The sequence below is a fragment of the Anarrhichthys ocellatus genome, unplaced genomic scaffold (genome assembly GCF_004355925.1).
Source record: "Anarrhichthys ocellatus isolate YVR2014 unplaced genomic scaffold, GSC_Weel_1.0 scaffold9, whole genome shotgun sequence".
NCBI lineage: Eukaryota > Metazoa > Chordata > Actinopteri > Perciformes > Anarhichadidae > Anarrhichthys > Anarrhichthys ocellatus.
The window spans coordinates 3,007,325-3,027,223 of record NW_022280039.1 but is presented as its reverse complement, the minus strand read 5'-3'; the positions used below and the strand labels follow the sequence as shown (position 1 = coordinate 3,027,223).

Sequence of the window (19,899 nt, the reverse complement as noted above, 5' to 3'; positions counted from 1 at the left end):
CCCCCCCCCCCCCCTCCCATTTTGCCCCATAGCAGCTTCCTGTAAGTACGAGCTGCAGTGAAACGTCAGTAATTTGTAATTTCATGCATGGACTGCATTTCAGCTTAATTGAGTCAGTGATTGTTTGTATTAATACTATAAATATATGAATGGGTTGGCATGTGGACGGTGACATTTTGGCAGCATAATTCTAACTGTGAAGGTAGTTTTGTCCTTGGCATGGGATTTCACTCAACTTGCTGTTCTTTGAGTTAATGGCTGTGGTGGGCAGAACTAAATAAACTAACAAATCATACGATAGTTGTATTATTGGTCTTTGGTTTCATGCAAGCAACCTGATCATATAGATGTAAAGTTACCTTAAAGTGTTAACATGATGATCTTCATGCGGTCGTCATCATCCCGATCCCTTTATATTTTTCTTGCCTCGTGAACATATTTTGTCCCTAACAATGTACGCCATGTAACCAATTAGTATTTGTAAACTGTAATCATCTTCATTGATGCTTGTTAATATAATATTCTCCCTCCGTTTCACATCTCTTAAGTTAATTTGCTCTTTTTTTGTTTGTGTACAAAGTCCTCTCTCGTTGCCATTTTCCCTCTCTTGCCACCTGTCCATGACTTCTCTTTGTCTTTTCTCTCCGGCTCACAGAGAAGCTGATTGAGGGACTGAAGTCCCCTGAACCTTCTCTGCTGCTCCCCGACCTCTTGACCCCAGCCAACCCTTTCAGTAGTGCTGCAGAGAGCTCTGCCAATGGTACGAGCTCCGTTTTTGTCCCCTGCATTGCTCTAAAATCCCCGGTCTGCTCTGCATGCGTCTTCCTTGCCTTCCCTGCTAAGGCAATCGTGTTTTCTTTTACAATACTTGCAGTGTCTTTAAACTACTGTCTTTTCCACTTGCTGTCTCCATGTAGTGAAGGCAGAGATGTGTGTGGATTCACTGATTCCTGGTCTGGAAGCCCCCCAGGCCCAGCAACTCTTAGGCCAGCCAGAGCTCATCCCTCCCAGCATGCCAGGTTAGCGTCCTGGACCACAGAATATCTTCACATTGTTCTCTGCAGCATTTACACCAAGGATTCATTGTTCCAGTCGTGGTCATGATCCCCTTTGTTACTTGTTGACATCATTTCAACCGCAAACTAATTTATCATTGAGGAGCACCGTTGTGGCAGATCACACTGTCCTGGCAACAACATATCAGTTTGGCCTGTCGCTCTTTTAAGATAGCAGCTCACTTCAGTGACTGGAACAGTTGCTTCATTGAGTTTGTTTAGGGTGTTAAGCGATCTATTCAGTGAAAAAATGTAACAGATTTTTCTTCATCGAGGCTAATCTTACTGATAAAACCTATTCACAGTCTTCTGCAATGATTGATGTTAGCTGTGGCAAGCATGTCGGTTTTGGGTTCGTAGCTACTGCTGAGTGTTAGTGTTGCTCCTGCTCCAGACTTTGCAGCTTATTTTTTATGGGATTATTATGATTATATGCTTTCAGAGATTAGTCGCTGCCTTACTAACAAAAAGCATTTTCCTCTGCACTAACAATCTTGTTTTTACTCTGACCCTTTGCTCCCTTTGGCTTTGCTCCATCCTGTCTCAGACTCTCTCACTGGGGAGGACTCTCTGCTGGGTTGCGATCTTCTATCTCATACTTGTCCTCATGGAAACCAGTCTGTTTCTGCTCTCCCTCCTTCCTCCTCCTGCTCCTCCTGCTCCGCTGCTCATCCTGGCTCCGGCTCTGGATCCTGTCTGGAGGAGCTGCTGCCTGGTCAGACAGCTTCTGGTAAGACCTCTTTGCAGCCACCCCTCAGCTAGCCTTAATGTCTGCTGGGCTCTCTGGCCCGTGAAACCAATCACAGACTTCAGATCCTTCCAACAACAGGAGGGCCTGTTCAAGTGTGATGTGGAAATTGAATTAGGCACACTAAATGACAGCTTCACGGACCCCTTGACTCATTTGTAGACGAGCCAAAAGCCACCTGAAATGCACGGCTTTTAAATACGGTGACTGCCCTGGCTCCATCTATTTTTAATCTACTTGCATCCTACTTTCTTTTTGCTCTTTCCTTTGGCTGAGTTAACTTCTCCCCCCCTCCCCCCCCCTCCATCATTCCTTCACTTCCTCTACCTTCACCGCAGACTCTGCTTTCCTCATGTCGTGTGGGGAGAAGGGCAATGAAGACGAGTTTGACCCTATTCCTGTGCTCATCTCCAAAAACTCAAATCAAGGTAAGGTTAACAGAATCCCGAGATGAGCACTCACAACTGCGGAAGCCCGGGCTATGAGCCAAATAAGATGAATGCCTTAGACCCTAGTTCAGTTCCATAGCTCCTTCCTGTGACTGCTGATGCGAAGTCTTGTATGGGTGTGCTTGTCACATTAAGGCTTTTTAATCCCATCAAGCTCTCACATTAGTCGTCTTCCTCTCTTTTGTTTCTAATGTTATACTGCCAGTGATTCTCTGCCTTGCAGGTGTTTGGCTCTTTGTAGTTTATCTTGAAAGCCTCATGTTAGACTGGCATTCCCTTACTCTCCCCCTTTAATGATGCAGCTGTATGAAGATTACCCCCAGCTCACTCTCTGCCTGTTTCTCTTTCTGCCCCCGTTCATGCATCTCTCTGCTCTGCCATCATTTTCCCTTCATCAACTCCTCGCTCTTGATTTCTCCATACAACCTCTGTTAATATTACTTATTCTTTTGCTTGTTTTTCACAATCTCCTTCGGCTCTCCTTCCATCTCTGTCTCTGTCTCTCTCTCTTTCTGGCACCTTTCAGGTGGTCACTCGCGCAGCAACAGTGGCAGTTCAGAGTCCAGCATCCCCAACTTGGCCCGATCCCTTCTGCTGGTGGATCAGCTCATCGACCTCTAGAGGGGGTGGGGATGAAGGGGCAGTGTGCAATCCTAACAAAGGGATGAGGGGAGGGCGGGGGATAGAGTCGGGGAAGCCGAGGCACTTAATTGTAGCACCTTATGAGTTAAAAACGGGAGTCAGCATAGATTGGTTCAGTGGAACCTCTCTTTTTATGTGCCTCCTTGGCCTCAACTCCATCTCTAGTTGCCTGATAAGCTGGCTTCACTTATCTCTGCTGGCCGTTGACATTCCCACACTGGTAAAAAACAAGTCTTTTCATTAATGCCTGATCATATCGACCCGCTTCTGTCTTCCTCATGCTTTCCTCACACTCGCATTAATATCCCTCATTGAGCGCACTGTGCCGCGGTGATCGACTTTCATCACGTGCACACGCTAAACCACTTGATCACAGCCGCATCGTGTTCACTTTGTGTACTTGTTCGGGGTTGAAGCTTTATTTAAAAAAGCCACCTTCAGGCATGCTCATCTGTGTCAGGGGTCTGACTGAAGAGGGAGGAGTCAGAAATGCTGTCGACCTCCAGGATCATGTGATGCATTGAACTAAATTTATCGACCAATCAAAGACGCACCCAGAGTGAACTACTGAGAGCTATTTGCATTGATTGAACCAGTTTGTAAACAATGAAGACGCATTAGTCTTCTCTGTGGTGGTTTGCTGTTGAAGGAGACTCCTTTCAAACTGTCTGCACCATCTCAGCAAATATGTGCTAAAATTCCAATATCGATCAGTAACCAACAACTATTTATCTAAGCTAACAATGTATTCACAACTGCAGCTTCGGCATAACTGTAAATTGCCACCTTCTTTCTGGCTGATTAATCGCAAGCAATCGCAGGATGCTTTTTTTTCTTCTTAAAACCAGTTTGTGTGCATTTTACAATTATTTTCACGAGTAGGGTCATGATATGGCCGTTATATCTTTGACCCATTGTCAACATAAGCACAGCAGAAACAAAAGGGAATCCAATGATTTGACCTGCAGCCATGCCAAAGCTCAAGGAAAGATTTTATTATTTGGTGTCGTGTTCATGTGTCTGTCTGCTCTCGGGGTCGATGGGGATGAGCAGGTGTTTTAGCAGCATAGACGGCGAGGTGCAATGTAGATTTCATTGAGTTATTTGCGTCGGTACTGTGCTGACAAATAAGCTTCATATGGAAATCTCCCTCTCCAATTGACATCCTCTCTATCTCGCCTATCCACTCTGTTCCCGCCACATACGTTGAGTTCATTTGGCCAATGCGTCATTCATTTCAGCCAGAGGAGAAATTCAAAAATGAAATCCTTTATATGTACATGAAATCACTGTTCATCTTTGCTCTTGTCAGCACTGGTAAAAGTAGAATTTTTATTTTTTTTTAGTGTGTAATATTTCAAGGCATTTCATCTATCATGGTCTGAATAAATGTGGCTATTATTTATGGCGCTTTAGAATGAATGTATGATCCGAGTACCATTATGAAATATGTACAATTTACAAGGATATATAGATCAAAAAAAATATTTGTATATGAAGCTGTATTTAAGAGTGCAAAGATGTTGACCCTCTGTGTTTTCTCTCCATTCATGTCAAGCAGTCAGCTCGTGCTTTTGTTTTAGAAGTCATCGATACAAATGTGCTCATGTACTCTATATCTCTCCACAGCAGTCCTATACATAATACTGGTACTCGTACGTTACTGTATATTACTGGGAGAGACTTTATCTAACGGACAGCAACACAGAGCTGACGGAGCTGACGGAGCTAACGTCCCGATATCTCTGTGGCGCCTCTGATAACCGTTCTGTTATTTGGCTGATGAGCTTAAGAAAGACGTGTGTGACTTGGCAAACAGCTGTAGGCCTACAAGTTGTTTGACATCTGATCACAATCACTACAACTGACTTTGCAAGTAATATCTTTCATTTTGGCTTTTCTCCAGCCAAGGAAGGTCCATTGCGTAGTCTTAAGTCTCTTTGTCGGGCCCATATCACCCTTTAGATATGTACAGTTCTCCCGGTATGCCATCGCTGGAGGTTTGGGTCCTAAATAGTTTTCTCCTCCTCCTGCCCCAGTATTACATATTGTAAAGGTTAGTCGTAGACATCAACAATACTGTTAGAATCGGCATGGGTAAATAAATACAACTATGATTTTTGTCTTTCCATCGAATGTTTTCCAGTTAAGTCGTTTGCATTTTTGTGGCTAATCTATGCAATCCTACAATACCGCTTCATGTTCTTATCAGACACCACAGTGCTGTACCCTGTAGAGTTCTCTCCTCCGCCGTAGAGTTTGACTTGTGTTGCTGTGTGAAAACCGATGTACTTGTTGTGCTGGTTGGGTTGATTATGGTGCCGGGTATAGAAATTACTTTGATTATATCAAAAATGTTTGACATGATTTGGCAGACGTCCATATGTCAAAGCAGGACCGTTGTGGAGTGTGGACTTCTATTTTTATGAATTAAGGTTCAGAATGAGAAACGATGAATAAAACCCATTATTGTGAATGTAAAGTGTCACATTATTTTTACTCTGAATAGCAAAGTAGCACGCTGCCGTTATTGACAGTCTGAGGATTGATTCTTCCATTTTTGTAGTTTTAATTAGCAGAAACATTTTATTTTTTCCTTCTGGGAAGCAAATTAGATTGTAGATACTCTGATCTAACTTGATGGTACCCACTAAGGCCTTTTCAGATTTCAGGATTTAACCGTTGTTTGCACCTCTTAGTAAAAGCATTATCAGATTTAAAGGACTATTCCAGTGCTTTGTATGCTTTGTGTCCTCTTCCTCTTCCATGGCACCCCGTCAAATCTTAGTTGTTCTACGCCTGCATTTTAAAATCGCATCACCGTTCACTGCTGTCGTGAATCCAGGCCAGAAACTCTGATAAAGGGCTTTATGGTTCCTGGTACGTGTTCCTCTTTGTTAGATGTTACCATAGATGGACTGCAGGGCCTTGATGGCTGTTATTCCACGATGTTATTCAATGATTAGCAGTCTCGCTGTTAGTTGTTGTTTGAGTCGTCGGCTGTGACCAGTGATCTGTAGATAACGTTTCAGTTTGATTTACTCCGGTTCAAATCATGTAGACAAAGTGTACAACATGTGAAATGGGCCGTGGACAGTTTTTAAAAAAAAACAAGACGAGTGATGAAGGAAATTACCCAAGACCTGAAACAAATCAAAAACTCTCTTTTAATGGCTGCAACTAACATCTGCCCAAGAGCTGCCAGTTAACAGCTGCTGTCGACACTGCTGAGGTAAGACTGTCTCTGCTCATCTGTGCAAACCTGTCTGTCCCTAATTCCCTCTACTGATGCTGTGAACGCTCTGTGTCCTTGTTTCCACAGACCTATTAGCTCCCTCTACCTCAACACAATCAATTCTAACTAAAAGCCAAACCGCTGCTTCCCCTAACATGAGGCACTGTTTTTGAAGGTTGAGGCTATACTGCAGCTGTGCTGAAACTAATTTGTGGAAACAAGGTTATTTGATGTTGTAATGGTAGAGCTGGCCAGTCTTGTCTGTCAGATGTGACCTGTTCAGAGTAGACTGTGTCTGTATTTGTCATAGTCCTGTGCTGGTTTCTCACTGTTGGGTCGTTATTATTGATTCTTCAGTGGTTACAGGTGATCCATCGGTCGTATAGTATGTTGTTTGATAGTGTGGTAGATTAATGAGCAGCTGGACCTCAGGTGGTAAAGTTTGTTGCTACTGACAATATTTATACTTTCTAATGTTTTGTTGTTTTTTTTTTGTTCACCTCTGATATGTTTTTCTCTATCTCTGCTCTCTAATTCAGATGTTCAAGGGCAGAGTAATGGCTACTCTGTGCTTGGAGAGGGACGGGAGACCGAACCTCCAGAGGGAGATCCTCAAGCAAACGAGGGATGTGTGCACTCCAGCGATGATGAGGAGGAAGAAGAAGAAGAAGCCCATAGAGAAGAGCAGCAGGATGAGGGAGCCATTGAGAGTCATGCAGCAGCACATGACTGCAGCGGCTCCAGACCTCTGCTGCTGGACTCTGAGGATGAAGAAGAGCAAGGAGCTGACTCAACCCTCCACTCATCACCGCACACCAGCGCAGGACCAACACAACCATCGACTAGCTTCCACCAACCTACTCCAGGCACCTTTGCTCACAATCACTCCCAGCATGTACACGAGCCAGCCAAAGGGGCGGATGTCGCCGCAGATGTTTTCTCAAAAGCCCCCTTTCGGAGTGCGCAAGAAGAAGCAGCCGATGTGTTTGCCAACGCTCCGTTCCCACGCGCCCCCCTTGCAGCGCCGCAGCCGTTTGATGTTTTCTCTCAGGCTCCCTTCGGGAAAAGAAAGGAGGCTTTAGGAGCTCAGCACTCGTATCCTCATGCCGCTGGAGTTCATGCTGCAACCCCTGATCAAGGTGTGTTGGGAGAAGTCGCCCAACAACCTTTCCGCCCACAGGCTCTGGCCAAATATTCCCGACACTTTGAGGGACCTGTGGCCGAGCAGCCCGTAGCCGCTCATCGAGTAGTGTCTAACGTGAGCAAGCAAGCTGCTGTGGCGGCATCCGTCCCTGTGGGACCTCTTCACTCATGGACCTCAGAAGTGAGCGCCGTAGACCCCTTCGTCTCTGCACCCTTTCACCTCAAGGCACCACAAGAAAAGCCCTGAACGCACACGCTCGGCGGTCAGGGCAGTGGGTATCGGGCACTCATCACTGAATTATGCAAACTACAACAGGTGCACTGCATGCTGTCACCAGCGCTGCAGCTGGACTGCAGGCCTGCATGGATCTCATTCATGGCTCCAGTTAGTGATAGTGCGAGGTCATCTTTACACTTGAATGCTAAAATGCTCTGAGTACAAAACAAAAAAACTGACATCATTCCCTGACTCCTAGTTGCTTTTTCCTGTCGCATCCTTTTACCTTTTGCATTGTCCTTAATCCTTTTGGTACGTACATCTACACAAAGACAACATGGTGGTCAAGCATTTGATTGTTTTATTGCCTACCTCAGTTACTTTTCGTGTCGGCTCTAAAACACCACACATTGAGGGAGTTTGATTTCCTGTATATTTGAGCTTTACTGTGAAACAATGAGCTGATGATGCCTCATTCCTCCATTGTGTTAGTTCTCAGCTTCAATCACAAGATCATAACTTCACAGAAGCTTTTGAGGAGGAAAAGACTCTGTAAAGATGTTTCAGAGGAATTTATTTGTAACCACATCAAGCCAGACATTTGCAAACAACCTTACAATCATGCCTTTCAAAGTCAATCGTTTTGGGCCCTTGGTCTCTAAGCTTGACAGATGCTGAATACTGATGCATAGACATTTTTTAGGGTAATATTTGTTGATATAACATGTTTTCATTTTCTCGTCATGTATTGTGTTTGTGGACCATGTCCTGTCTGATGAAAATGGAATATCAATGTTCATTCAATGTAATGTACGAACTGTGTTTTAATGTTAGGCATAGAAAATACATTATAGTAGTTCTTGTGTTAGATACATATGGAACACTTTCTTTGTCTCTACTTACTTTACAAGATATCTCTGAAGCCTTACACTTTTACAGTTCGTCCCTCCGACCACATCAGAATAATTCACCTTTGCCTTTTGTGCCCTCCTTTAAAACTGCTGCATTTACTTCATTTGATTGCACACACACACACATTCAGCACCAAATACTTGTGTACAACTTATTTTTGCTGTCTGCCGTATGCTAATGCACCAAGACTTTCATTCAACCCTAATGCATCTCTATAATAAGTCTCTGTAAACTCCAAGTGTGTACTAACTGTGTCTAACGTTTAGGAACAAACCGATGCTTTCCTGCAGTCACACAAATATCTACAGCACTTATGCATCGCAGTTCCAGTCAGGGATTGTAATAGTAGTATCTTGTAAGCGAGATCTTGAATGATGACTGACTGATGACATTCCTTTTGCATTTAATTCCATCGCCATTTGGGAATATGTTGTTGTCTTTGTGCTCTGTCTCTTTGGTTCCCATCATGGCACTTTTTAAGAGAGGGGATCCAATCTGCTTCAGCCCAAAGTTTAATTCATGTATTCTTCTGTTGCAATTTAAAATCCTCTGCTTTCTTTTCAAAATGTACAATCTTTTTTTTATAAATGGTCACTTTTCTCACCCAACTTGTATACATGAAGGTTGCACATAGTCGCTGACACAGAGTCGGGGTTCCCTAAGAATGTGTTTTGATTGTAATGGCTGTATAATGTATTTCAATCAGTGTGTCGGAAATCTTTGGACGATTCAACAACTGATGATACTGTTGGACAAAGAAAGCACTCAAAATACTTGTTGTGCTGCACAGCCTGCCTTTGAAACCTATGTAAGTCATAAAAAAAACTATTAAATGAATGTAAATCAAATCTTTGCAGTTTTTTGTGTTATTTATCATCTTAAAAACAGATGTGTATGTTGGCAAAAATAAGTACAAATACTTAAGTACTGTGCTTTAGTACAGGTTGAGGCACTTTTAATTTGAGTATTTCTATTATTCCACATTTCAGTGTTTAACGTTGTACTTTTATCCCATTTACCGTCCTCTGGAGATCTCAATTTGTACATACAAAGCATCTACTTGACCAACAATAAGATTAGAATGTTTACATATTGATGCAAGCAACAATAATAATCCAATATTATTTTGTAACGCGCACTGACTCGGAACCAAATCATACTTTAAGTACATTTGGCTGGTAATACTATTGTGCTTTTACTTTGAACTATAGGTATTATGCCACTTACAAACGCGCTGTGAAGGCTACTCTCCAATAGTGTCGATTCATGACATCATTAAGGCGAGATATTAGTATTATTACTTATATGTATGACAACGAACTTTTTTAGCGGTGTGAAATCGGTGTTATTTCACTAGAGGGCGGTAACACACAGACACACCGGATGTCTACCTCCATTAAATGTCGAGAAGAAGAGCGAACGCAGTGCTTTGGGTCTCATTTTCACAAAAACGACATTGTTTTTCAAACTATGCGGTAAGAATAAGTGATTGTCATCACAGAACGTGTAATAAAAATATGTTTGCAGTTGCGCAGATATGAAAACTGCCTAAGCTAAACGTTTATCTCGTTTATGTTACGAAAGCACGCGCCTTTTCATGCTAGCTAGCTAGCTAGCTTCTCACATGTTTTTATTACGAACCTCACTATCTGAATGGACTTCTGCGTGACGTGAACAGGTAACCCGCGCTGCGTTGCCCCGTTCCTGAACGCGATGGCTGCTCAGAGAGTGCTCCCTCAAAGCAAAGAGTCTCTGCTGCAGAACTACAACAAGAGACTGAAAGATGACATCAGGTCCATTCTGGACAACTTGACGGAGATTATCAAAACAGCAAAGGTACAAAGATGCAGAGCCCCTTCTGTTTTAAGTTTATCACTTCTGAAATATCGCTCACTATTTCCTGTCCTTTGCCCTCTAAACATATTTGTGATATTCTCTCCAGATAGAGGACGAGACGCAGGTTTCCCGAGCAACCCAAGCAGATCAGGACCATTATGAGATGCACGTGAGAGCAGCCAACATTGTGAGTATTGCACAAAGCACAGCTGTCCAGAATAGGCAACTGCTCAGTTGTTTTTATTTTTATTTACTTGTTAGTATTTTGTTTAGTCGGGAGAGGAAAGATGAAAGACTGCGCAGGAAAAGTCAGTTCATTCTGCTTAACTTTTAGTCCAAATGTAACATTATCGTGTTACTTAAAATACATCACATTAAATTGTATTGTATAAAATGTACAATTTGCATATATAAGCATTATGCTTCTGCCTGGGCCTTTTCAGTCATACTGTTTATGCTTATTGTGTGTGATGACTGAATATAAATACTTATTGATTGTGTTGTTGTATCAGGTACGAGCTGGCGAGTCCCTGATGAAGCTGGTCTCCGATCTGAAGCAGTTCCTGATTCTGAACGACTTTCCCTCGGTGAACGACGCCATCAGCCTCCAGAACCAGCAGCTCCGCTCGCTGCAGGAGGAGTGCGACAAGAAGCTCACCTCGCTCCGTGACGAGATCGCCATCGACCTGTATGAGCTAGAGGAAGAATATTACTCCTCCAGGTACAAGTAGGCTCATACTTGCCCCCATCCCACCGCCCCTCTCTTGTCCCATGCCCCACACCATGTACTGTCTCACATTCACCATTCACTGCTGAACCCGAGGAAGGGTTCAGTTCTTCCCGCATCTAAACCCGACACTTGTTGGCTTGAATTTATCTCATCGTCATACCCAGACAGTACCATTCATCAACACCGATCATTGCTGTGGAGAGCATCTCACTAAGTGACTTTATTGATTAGCAAGTGCCTTGAGTTCTTTCTGCTCTGTGACGTTCGTCATGATTGGACAAAGTTGAGAGGACTTTAGCATTAAAGGGGAATACAACTGAATATTAGTCGTGTAAATGTATCCAGCTGCTGAACAATCACAGTTCAACACGTACGTTTGAGAATTTAATGCAGTTTACTTATGCAGTTTGAAAGCCAGAGGGCTTGAATGGTGACGGGATGAATTTCATCATTTAGAAAAGAACGTTTGGGCATTAATTTACTGCTGGGTTTATTTCTAAACTGATCTGACTTTCTGTTGTTCTGCAGCGTTCAAGACGCTTTAGAGATGTTTTAAATAATATTGTTTGTCAGGCACATCGCATGGTTTAGTGGAATGTACGAAACGAGGCCTTTTCTCATAGTTCATTCACCACTAAAATCATTTTAATTGAAGTTACAACCAGAGTTAATCAAAATCTTAAGAAATTAAAGCACTGGGTGTTTTATTCATGGTTTAATTGTTGGATGTTTGTTAAAAGGAGTTTTGCAAAACAAAGCTTCGTAGGGAATCTACTTCAGATGAATTACAAATTGAAAGAACTAAAACTTTATCAGAATATTAGTATATATTATTTTATAGATGTATCATTATATTTATATGTAATATTCAAATCATAAATGTAAAGGTGATGAACAGTACGGTACTGTGGATGAATGCTTGGTTTAGACTGTAAAATCCGACACGACTCTTGCAGTTATTTATTCGAAGTCAAATCTGAAAGTTTCTCAAGTAGACTTTTTTTTTTTTTGTAAAAGCAGTTGGGTAATCATGTTTTTAATGATTCCGTCCTTAAGACCACAAGTGACTCGAGCTGTAACGCTGCAGGCGACATTGGTTGACACACGTGTGGTTGCACTTGTACACCAGTTTGTCCCAGCTGTTCCATTAGAACCAGAATGATTTAAGAAATAAAGTAGACAAAACACTGTAGTAGTGCGTCCTGTTTTCTGTGACAAAGTACTCACAAGTGTCTCTGTCCTGTTTGGAGCATGCTGGGTGTGGGCCTTCCTTCCTCACTGCACTCACTCTGCTTTCTCCTCCATCAGCAACTAATCACACTGTTTTGCTGAACATAAAATCAACAGTTTATAAGTAACCCCTCTAACTACAGTATCTGATTAATATACAGCTGTTTTAGGTGTTGATCCAGTTTCCAGTGCTTCTTGCATAACCTCCATGCTTCTATCGTACGTGTGCTCGTCTATGTGGATGAATGTGCTTATTCTGACCTGCTGCTCTCGTCTGCTCCTCTCTTTCTGTGCTGCGCTGATTCTTTGCCTCCTTCTGGTTTCCGCTCTGCAAAGCTACAGTCAGTGGGACAGCACTGACCTGCCACTGTACGAGGCCTACCGCCGACGAGACAGTTGGGCCTCGCCAGGCAGCAGCTGCAGCTCTACCCAGGGTGACCGGGAGGACGTGGAGGGACCTCCTTCACAGGAGACGAACCCCCAACACCACCTCAACGGACACGGGACGTCCTCTATAGAGAAGCCGTGAGGAGAAACGAGGACTCTGATAAAGCGCTTGTTCTCACTTTGTACTTCAGTGGTTTGGCTAATTTAGTTTCTGTTACACATTGTGAGTTAGTATCTGATCAGGTCTGCCACTGTAATGTCATACACTTAGGCATTGAAGAATTATTTTGCATAAACTGGTATTATAGCAAGAGTAAAATACAGGAACTAAACAAATACCTGGAAAAAGTCATTAGAATCCGAGTGATGGCCTGTGAAACGCATCAGCTGTAACATTCCCCTCATTTTAAACGACTTTCAGAATGAACTTATGAATCTGCATTCATAGATTTACTGTATATTTAAGTAAAGCCAAAAATGCAGACAACTTATTTTTTAGTGTACCTCTGCAGCAGTGGATTACCAGTATACATTTGTTTCTATTTTTAAGTTGGACTTTGAATGAGTATGTTGTGACATTTAGTTTGTAATGTTTTATATCCGTTTTGTTTTTTACTTTTAAAACACTAGTCACATTAAAGGACAACTTAAATATTGTAGTTTTACATGTTTTTATTCTTTTAAAGCCCTTCAAACAAGTATACAACTATAAGGAATAAGAAGCGAACTGCTTTCAATTCATAGCAGGAATACCACTCAATTTAACACTTAGTTTTCCTTGGTTATCAGACAATCCTGAGCCATTTAGGCCATGTGATTTCCTTTATGTGGAGTTCTCCTTAAACATGACACATCACAAAGCAAATGTACTGTTTACAGTTAACCACAAGAAGTTGTTTACAATATTTACAAAGCACTACACTGACTTGGGTTTGGTTTGAAAAAAACAGTTTGTCAAATTATCTTCATGGCTCATCTGGGGGCTTCAATCTTAATAAAGATGCATCTCAAGTTGAGTAAATTATTCTTGGGAAGAAAAAAAAAACATCCAGCTCCTCAATATCGGCGATTCATCTTCTTGAACTTCTCGTAATGGTAGTCATCTGTGGCCTTTTCGTTGTTTGGACGTTTACGGAAGTTGGCTGGTGACAAAACTGTGGAGTAACAGAAGAGGGTATAAATCAGATTATACGTTTCAGAAGAGCAGTGAGCAAATGTCGTACTATTTGAATAAACAATGTTCCAAATCAAGTCACTAATGCCTGAGAGTTTATCAAAACAAGTACAATTATATATGCTCCTGTTTTAGTGTGCTTACACCGACTGTAGCAGTGTCCTGCAGTCTACTGTTACTGAGCTGGTATACAAGAAGGACCAGTGCACAGCTGTGAACAGTCTCTTACCCTCTGGACCCGGTTTCTCCGTGTCTCCCACACGCAGCGGCCTTGCTTTGGGCTCTTCTCGGGGTCTGTGGTGCCTCTGTGGTGCGTTCACATCCTCACGATAGACTGAAAAAAGCCATTTATATATTTAACCAACATTTCACCTCTCATTACCTTCTGGTGTGCTCTCACTATTTGAAACCCAATGTTTATATATTGACAGGACTCACAGCGGTTGTGTTGGACGTAGTTGACGGCGATGTTGGTGGGTACAAATGACGTGCCTTGGTCTTTTTTCTTGTTCCTTTGTTCCGCCAGAAGCTTGGCCTTTGCGTCCTCTGTCTGGATAATGTTCTTTATCTTTGCACTGCGAAAGAAACCACAGAAGCAGGTGGTCAGTAACAGAGTTGTAAGCTAGCCACTGCCGTGTGACCAAATATTAATAATCCACAGGATCACTTTGAGAATCTCCGATACGTACTCGATGCCGAGATCGACTTCAGGGATCCCACTCAACATCTGATTGGACAACATCTCCTCTGTCTTCTTGGCGGAGTTGACTCGGATGCTCTCAGGCAGCTCATACAGGTGGTCCTCTGCATTTTTCACCTTAACTTTCTGTTCCTCGGCTTCCACCACCCCCTTCTTCTTTCTCAGCTCTGTCTCAATATATTTCATCCTGTGAGGGTAGATTCATGAAAGAAATTAGATTTTAAAATATTTCCATGAAGCCCTTTGTTAACAACTGTGAGTGAGTATCCATAACTATGTTGTGGATGTCAATCTTTTGTAATTTTAGAAATCTAAAATGTAGATATGCTCATTCAAACAAATGAAGAAAGAGGTGCTCTGGTTGAGGTGGTGATTGGGATGAACCTTTCAGCTAACTCAGGGGTCGGCAACCTTTACTGTCCAAAGAGCCATTTTGCCCTATTTCCCACCAAATAAAATTCGCCTGGAGCCGCAAAAGCTATTTGATATCACAGCTTATAAAGTTATATATACAGAAACTATAGTTTGTTGTATTTATGAAAATATAGAACAAGAATAAAGACAATTCTTGACTTTTTTTTGCAATTTTACCTGATATAACAATATTAAACTCTTATGACGAGGAGAGTTTGCTGCAGCAGCTGAGAAATCGCTCTTTTTCGCTCATCTCCAGCGTGACACTTTTCAGCAAATGCTGTGTGCTTGTTCTGGAAGCATACAGGTAAGTCAGCATCGTTGGCAGTGAAAGCAAATGAAAACGTCCACGCAGAGTTAAACTATCTATTTTCCTCCGTGACTTTTCTTTTTTTGGATTTATCCATTGATAGTTTACCGAAGGTGGGGGTCTGAAAATCATGATTAGCCACCTGCAGGGAAAAGGTAGAGGATTTAACTGCCTGTGGGAATAATTAACATATAAGATTCTGTTCATTCTTGCTTATAAATTATATTCTCTCTGAACACGTTTCTCTTTTTAGAGAGAGTCATGTGAGATAACTTCTTCGATTAGTGCAATTTCCCTGCTCTTCTTTCTATTTCCTCGTCTCTCCTCCATGTGTCACGTGTGTGTAAACCTCGCTTGAGTTAGGAAACTTGTCAGAATACCCATATTTGATTGGCTGAGCTGCATCACGTGATGTGATTTTCAATGGTCGGTGTGTTTCCTGCACCGCCGAACAAGTGCCGTAACGGCTGAATAAGAGGCGCCGGTTAAAGTTTAAACTCGGTGCCAAATATGTATAATTCCGAATTATCTATCGGTTTTTAGTTCCTGGGTCCGGATCCGGTGCGCCAGTTGGGGACCTCATGGAGCCGCAACAGAGAGGCTAAAGAGCCGCAGGTTGCCGACCCCTGACCTAACTTAATGCCAAAGAGAGTGAGGCTGTGTCTGTATGTCACAAATGAAGAAAAATAAAAAGACGTACATGTCCGCATCCTCATCTCTTCTGTTGGTTTCAGCAGAAAAGGAAGTGCCCAGGTTCAGGTCCGTCTCCTCTTCTATCCTGCATGTGGAACAGAGATCATCTGGAGTCAAATCAGCGTCAGATGTGATGACACACATGTTGCAATAACATACTAGACCAAATGCAATATGTTAATCGCACTGCGACACAATTATTAAAACAGTATGTGCTTTACTTACACGTCCCTATTCCTTTCCATGGCTTTCTTCAAGTCTATAACTCCTCCGGTCTTCAGTTTGAAAGGGTCATTCTAGAAGAGAGGTTTTATTTTAACAACGATGAATGAAACCAAATAAACACACACACACAAACGGTTAATCTAAACAAATACAAATTATAAACAGGTCACTCACATCAGTTTCAGCATCTGGTGGCAGTTTCTCCCCAACCAACAGGGCGGTCACACTGAACAAAAAGGAGATACCCATTTACATCTCTGTTTCATAAGTCTATTGAAACATGTTCATAGCTTGAGAAACACGTTTAACATGCACGTTACCTGACTCCGGTCTGTCGTTTCCGCAAACTCTGTAGCTCCTTCGCTTCTTCTACTTTTGATCTAAACGACAAAGAAATACACGTAAATTATAAATGGCATAAAACAAAACAATAAAATACAAAGACACAAAGTCCGTTGATACACAGCAAGTTAGTTTTTAACGGATGTAGCTGTTGGCTACCTTAGCTAACATGACGTTGATCTAACGTTAGCTAGTGTTTTGTTCTCGTTGTGTCTTACCTGACTTCTCTAGTCGTCTCATCCTCCTCCACATCTGACGAGTTCCTTCTACGTCTGAAGTTTTTGCCAGGCGGCATATTTAATGCAGTTTAACGTTATTTCGAAAAAATTGCACTTGACGATAGCAGATGGTCGGATTTTGAGGGGTGAAGTCAAGCAAACGCACAATAATACACGTCACTTCCGGTGTATTAAGTAACCAAAACAAACATGGCGACTTACAGGCAGGTCGGCAGGTTGTTGGGTGTTTCAGCGAGGCTTTCACGTTCGTAAGTTAAACTGTCTGTCATGTGTGAGGTATCGATGTCCTCTCATTTTACTTTTTTAATGCTTGTACTGATGCATCGACCTCTCAAGTAGCGTTACAAGAGGTCGACCGACGTTAACTGTTAGCGGCTAGCTAGCTAGCTAAGTTACAGAGTGACGCACAAGGACTATTAGTTATTATAGCAGCATGGTGTAATGAACGTGTCTTTTACTGTTTTAACTATTAACACCTGAGTCACACAGATATCAAAGTGTTTTGACAATGTTCAATTAATGCCATACTATAAACTAACATTAAATAACTAACCTACACCTATAAGTCAAATTCTAGTTGTGGCCTTTCTCAGTAGCTAGTTAGTGATCTACAGCCTTGAGTCCAGATGTGCATCTGCTTAAAGTCTGTGAGGAAATAACAAGCTGCCACTAGTACTCGAGCGGATTGAGATATTGTCACTGACAGAACTCTTCAGTGTACCTTTTGATTTTATATGTGGAGTTGTTTTGTTAGAAAATAAACCTGATTACATGTCAAAATGCTCCCTCCAATGATTTTTAGAAGTGGGTTTTTCGTAGTTACTTTGCTGATACTGTTGTATGCAGTGTCTTCTATCTGATGTAAAGCTGTGTCATTCTTGTACATTTTTGTATGACAAACTAGTAACTTCCATTCAAATAATCATGTGACTTCTCATAACAATTGGCTGGATGTATACCAAATTTATAATACCATATAGATATCTAGGTCAGGGCTGACACATAGAAGCAGACAATCATTCATACTCTCATTCACACAATTGGGCAATTCGAGTCACCAATTAACCTAACCTGCATGTTTTTAGAAAAGAAATGTTCGACACCAGAACTTTCTTTGAGGCGACAGTAACAAATCACTGCAACACTTTGCCACACAAATAAGATGATAGATATGCCATGGTGTATATCTGGATGTATTTTAATGCCAGTAACCACAACATTCTGCATTTTGCCAGATAAAGGTGCTTTACAATAAATGCTAATTTATGTAATTCAGTCAAAACACAGACGTGTATTGTGACTTCTCCTTGTCAATTGTTTTTACACAACTGATTCCTCTTTGAATCTGTAACTCCCTCCTACGTGGTAGTGAGGAAATGAAAAAGGCTTGCATGGACAGTGAATATTCAGTTTTTAGCAGCATACATTTGTTACTGAAGTGTGTTTTTTGCTGTAGTAACCTTTGGAATCTCTCTTTTGTGGTCTGCAGTCTCGCAGTCAGTGGCTATCAGAGCGCCGGTTTACACTGGCCTTCACATAACACAGCAGTCCCAAACAGATGGCCACAAAACCCCCATTGGGTTGTTCCTGGTTTGTATCCCTGCAGCATCCTTGTAGCCGTCAAACTAGGAAAACACTATATATGACTAATGTTACATTCTTGTCTTCATGTTTTGTCTCCTTCCAGGAAGGACAATGTTTGTGCAGACCCAGGACACACCAAATCCAAACAGCCTAAAGTTTCTGCCTGGTCGCACAGTTCTTGACTCAGGGACTATGGATTTTGCCAGCCCTCGTGACGCTCACACCTCAGCCTTAGCCAGGTATATGACTTCTTAAATATAGGGTTACTGAATGGAGAGTAATTCATTGATTTCACTGCAGGCATTTTGATACACAGTAGCAGGAAAAGCACAGCTTTAAATGATAATATTGATGTTTGCTGTGTTCCCGGCATCTCACTCCGAAATTGAATGCAGCCTTTATAATTAATAGTTGCATTTGTGTTTGGTAAGATTTTTTTCACCTGCCATACCAGTTGCATGAGAACCAAAGCAACATCTACACTCACAAAATAAGAAATAGCAAAGACTTCTGTGTGCTGCTCAGGTTGTCCTTGATTCCAATGCCTTTAAATGTGTGAAGCAATGCACAATTAGATTCTGTTTCTGCGGTTGCTTGTTTGAGTGTTTGCATCTAATTGAGCTTAAAAGCATTCTTTGTTCTCTACTGTATGTGCTGTAGTAAATAATATCTTAGATTAGAAGTTGTTGAAACAGCTGTTTAAACGTTTGGAGTCGCCTGTTATATTGATGTTTTTCTTCTTTTACTTCAATCATTTTTTTGTGGACCTGACACTGAAACAGGTACTTGTACTTGTTCCCAATCTGCACAGATTTTGATGTTAAGCTTCCAGTTTCTTTTACCAGTGACTGGTAATTCTATTCTTATTTATCTGTTGTTCAGAGAGATCTTTGTCTCTTTCTGCACTTTCAATTGTCAGTCTGGTTGAACCATTGGACAGCATTTTGTTCTCCATGTCCATGTTTTTTGCAAACCGTTCCTACAAAATAACATCCATTTGTAAAGAGGACTGTCTGCAACCTAAAACCATGAATGACATTTCAAAAAGTGTAATAGACATGGTGCAGAATAATTTGTCAGGATACTGAGATTTTAACTTCGATGCAATGCCTTGGAAAAAAATCGATATTCAATACACAGGGAAAAATTGTCACAACATTGAGGGCATAACATTTTAAATTTTTATTAAAAGGTAAATATCAGTGTGTGTGTGTCAACTTGTTGTTGGAGAGAAGAGAGAGCAGAAAGCGCAGCTGGTATCTGTGTATCGATTCTACAGAAAATGAGTATTGAAACCGTTTCAAATATTCAGTGTGCAACACGAGTGCACAGATCATTTCTTTCTGTTTTTAAGCACAATATTTATTTTTGGTTTGATTAGTATAGCCTTGTTTTAAGTGTCAAATAACCTTGTGTTTCATTCCAAATGTAAAAAAAGGTTCAGTAAAGTTCTGTGTTGTCTTCAGACAGCTATTTAGGATTGAGGGAGTCAAGAGTGTCTTCCTGGGCCCAGACTTTATCACCATATCACGGGTAAAACCAGGTCACGTTTACATGAACCTCATAGTGAAGCACATTATATTGCCATTGTTTGCAACAGCTTGTTTCCTTTCTGTCTCCGTTTAGTCTGATGA

The 19,899-nt window shown here is 41.7% G+C and overlaps 4 protein-coding genes across 13 annotated transcripts in view; 3 read left to right on the top strand and 1 right to left on the bottom strand.

The window, feature by feature from the left end:
- LOC116384496 (AP2-associated protein kinase 1-like) overlaps window positions 1–9,249 on the top strand; it is a 22,042-nt gene extending 12,793 nt beyond the window's left edge. For 4 of the 8 annotated variants that reach the window (XM_031849226.1, XM_031849225.1, XM_031849229.1 and 1 more), the window contains 5 exons: window positions 656–760; window positions 918–1,019; window positions 1,603–1,785; window positions 2,142–2,231; window positions 6,669–9,249. In XM_031849226.1, the coding sequence (XP_031705086.1) occupies window positions 656–760; window positions 918–1,019; window positions 1,603–1,785; window positions 2,142–2,231; window positions 6,669–7,519 (1,331 nt within the window). In that variant the 3' untranslated portion in view covers window positions 7,520–9,249. Of the gene's footprint in view, window positions 1–655; window positions 761–917; window positions 1,020–1,602; window positions 1,786–2,141; window positions 2,232–2,778; window positions 5,371–6,668 lie in introns of those variants that run through there. The other 4 variants (XM_031849233.1, XM_031849232.1, XM_031849227.1 and 1 more) reach the window with 4 other exon arrangements.
- A 540-nt stretch (window positions 9,250–9,789) lies between these two features.
- On the top strand, window positions 9,790–13,706 carry med22 (mediator complex subunit 22). Of its 3 annotated transcripts, XM_031849733.1 has the most exons (5): window positions 9,790–9,876; window positions 10,080–10,237; window positions 10,344–10,424; window positions 10,750–10,958; window positions 12,534–13,706. In XM_031849733.1, the coding sequence occupies exons 2-5, from the start codon at window positions 10,115–10,117 to the stop codon at window positions 12,724–12,726; spliced, it is 606 nt and encodes a 201-aa protein (XP_031705593.1). In that variant the 5' UTR covers window positions 9,790–9,876; window positions 10,080–10,114; the 3' UTR covers window positions 12,727–13,706. The 3 variants fall into 3 exon arrangements, with proteins under 3 accessions (XP_031705593.1, XP_031705594.1, XP_031705595.1); XM_031849734.1 differs by having other exon boundaries at window positions 9,790–10,237; window positions 12,540–13,706; XM_031849735.1 differs by lacking the exon at window positions 12,534–13,706 and having other exon boundaries at window positions 9,790–10,237; window positions 10,750–12,159.
- cunh9orf78 (chromosome unknown C9orf78 homolog) lies at window positions 13,239–16,812 on the bottom strand. Its single transcript, XM_031849732.1, has 9 exons — window positions 16,661–16,812; window positions 16,421–16,480; window positions 16,275–16,326; window positions 16,101–16,171; window positions 15,883–15,960; window positions 14,448–14,645; window positions 14,197–14,333; window positions 13,988–14,092; window positions 13,239–13,738 (listed from the first exon to the last, which is right to left on the bottom strand). Exons 1-9 carry the CDS (start codon window positions 16,735–16,737, stop codon window positions 13,641–13,643), a joined length of 876 nt encoding a protein of 291 aa, XP_031705592.1. The 5' UTR covers window positions 16,738–16,812; the 3' UTR covers window positions 13,239–13,640.
- Window positions 16,813–16,848: 36 nt separating this feature from the next.
- The window catches only part of nfu1 (NFU1 iron-sulfur cluster scaffold homolog (S. cerevisiae)), a 4,517-nt gene continuing 1,466 nt past the window's right edge, over window positions 16,849–19,899 (top strand). Inside the window, exons 1-5 of the mRNA XM_031849018.1 lie at window positions 16,849–16,929; window positions 18,171–18,271; window positions 18,369–18,504; window positions 19,732–19,798; window positions 19,892–19,899. The exon at window positions 19,892–19,899 is cut by the window's right edge and continues 110 nt beyond it. Coding sequence (XP_031704878.1) covers window positions 16,871–16,929; window positions 18,171–18,271; window positions 18,369–18,504; window positions 19,732–19,798; window positions 19,892–19,899 — 371 coding nt within the window. The 5' untranslated portion in view covers window positions 16,849–16,870. The remainder of the gene's footprint in view (window positions 16,930–18,170; window positions 18,272–18,368; window positions 18,505–19,731; window positions 19,799–19,891) is intronic.

Excerpts from the sequence above, each read along its gene's own strand:
- med22 (XM_031849733.1), top strand. The coding sequence starts at position 10,115 with ATGGCTGCTCAGAGAGTGCTCCCTCAAAGCAAAGAGTCTCTGCTGCAG. Across the intron at positions 10,238-10,343 it reads AGATTATCAAAACAGCAAAG|ATAGAGGACGAGACGCAGGT; the intron begins GTACAAAGATGC and ends TATTCTCTCCAG. Across the intron at positions 10,425-10,749 it reads ACGTGAGAGCAGCCAACATT|GTACGAGCTGGCGAGTCCCT; the intron begins GTGAGTATTGCA and ends TTGTTGTATCAG.
- cunh9orf78 (XM_031849732.1), bottom strand. The coding sequence starts at position 16,737 with ATGCCGCCTGGCAAAAACTTCAGACGTAGAAGGAACTCGTCAGATGTG. Across the intron at positions 14,646-15,882 it reads AGAGATGAGGATGCGGACAT|GATGAAATATATTGAGACAG; the intron begins GTACGTCTTTTT and ends CTACCCTCACAG. Across the intron at positions 14,093-14,196 it reads CTACGTCCAACACAACCGCT|TCTATCGTGAGGATGTGAAC; the intron begins GTGAGTCCTGTC and ends GGCTTTTTTCAG.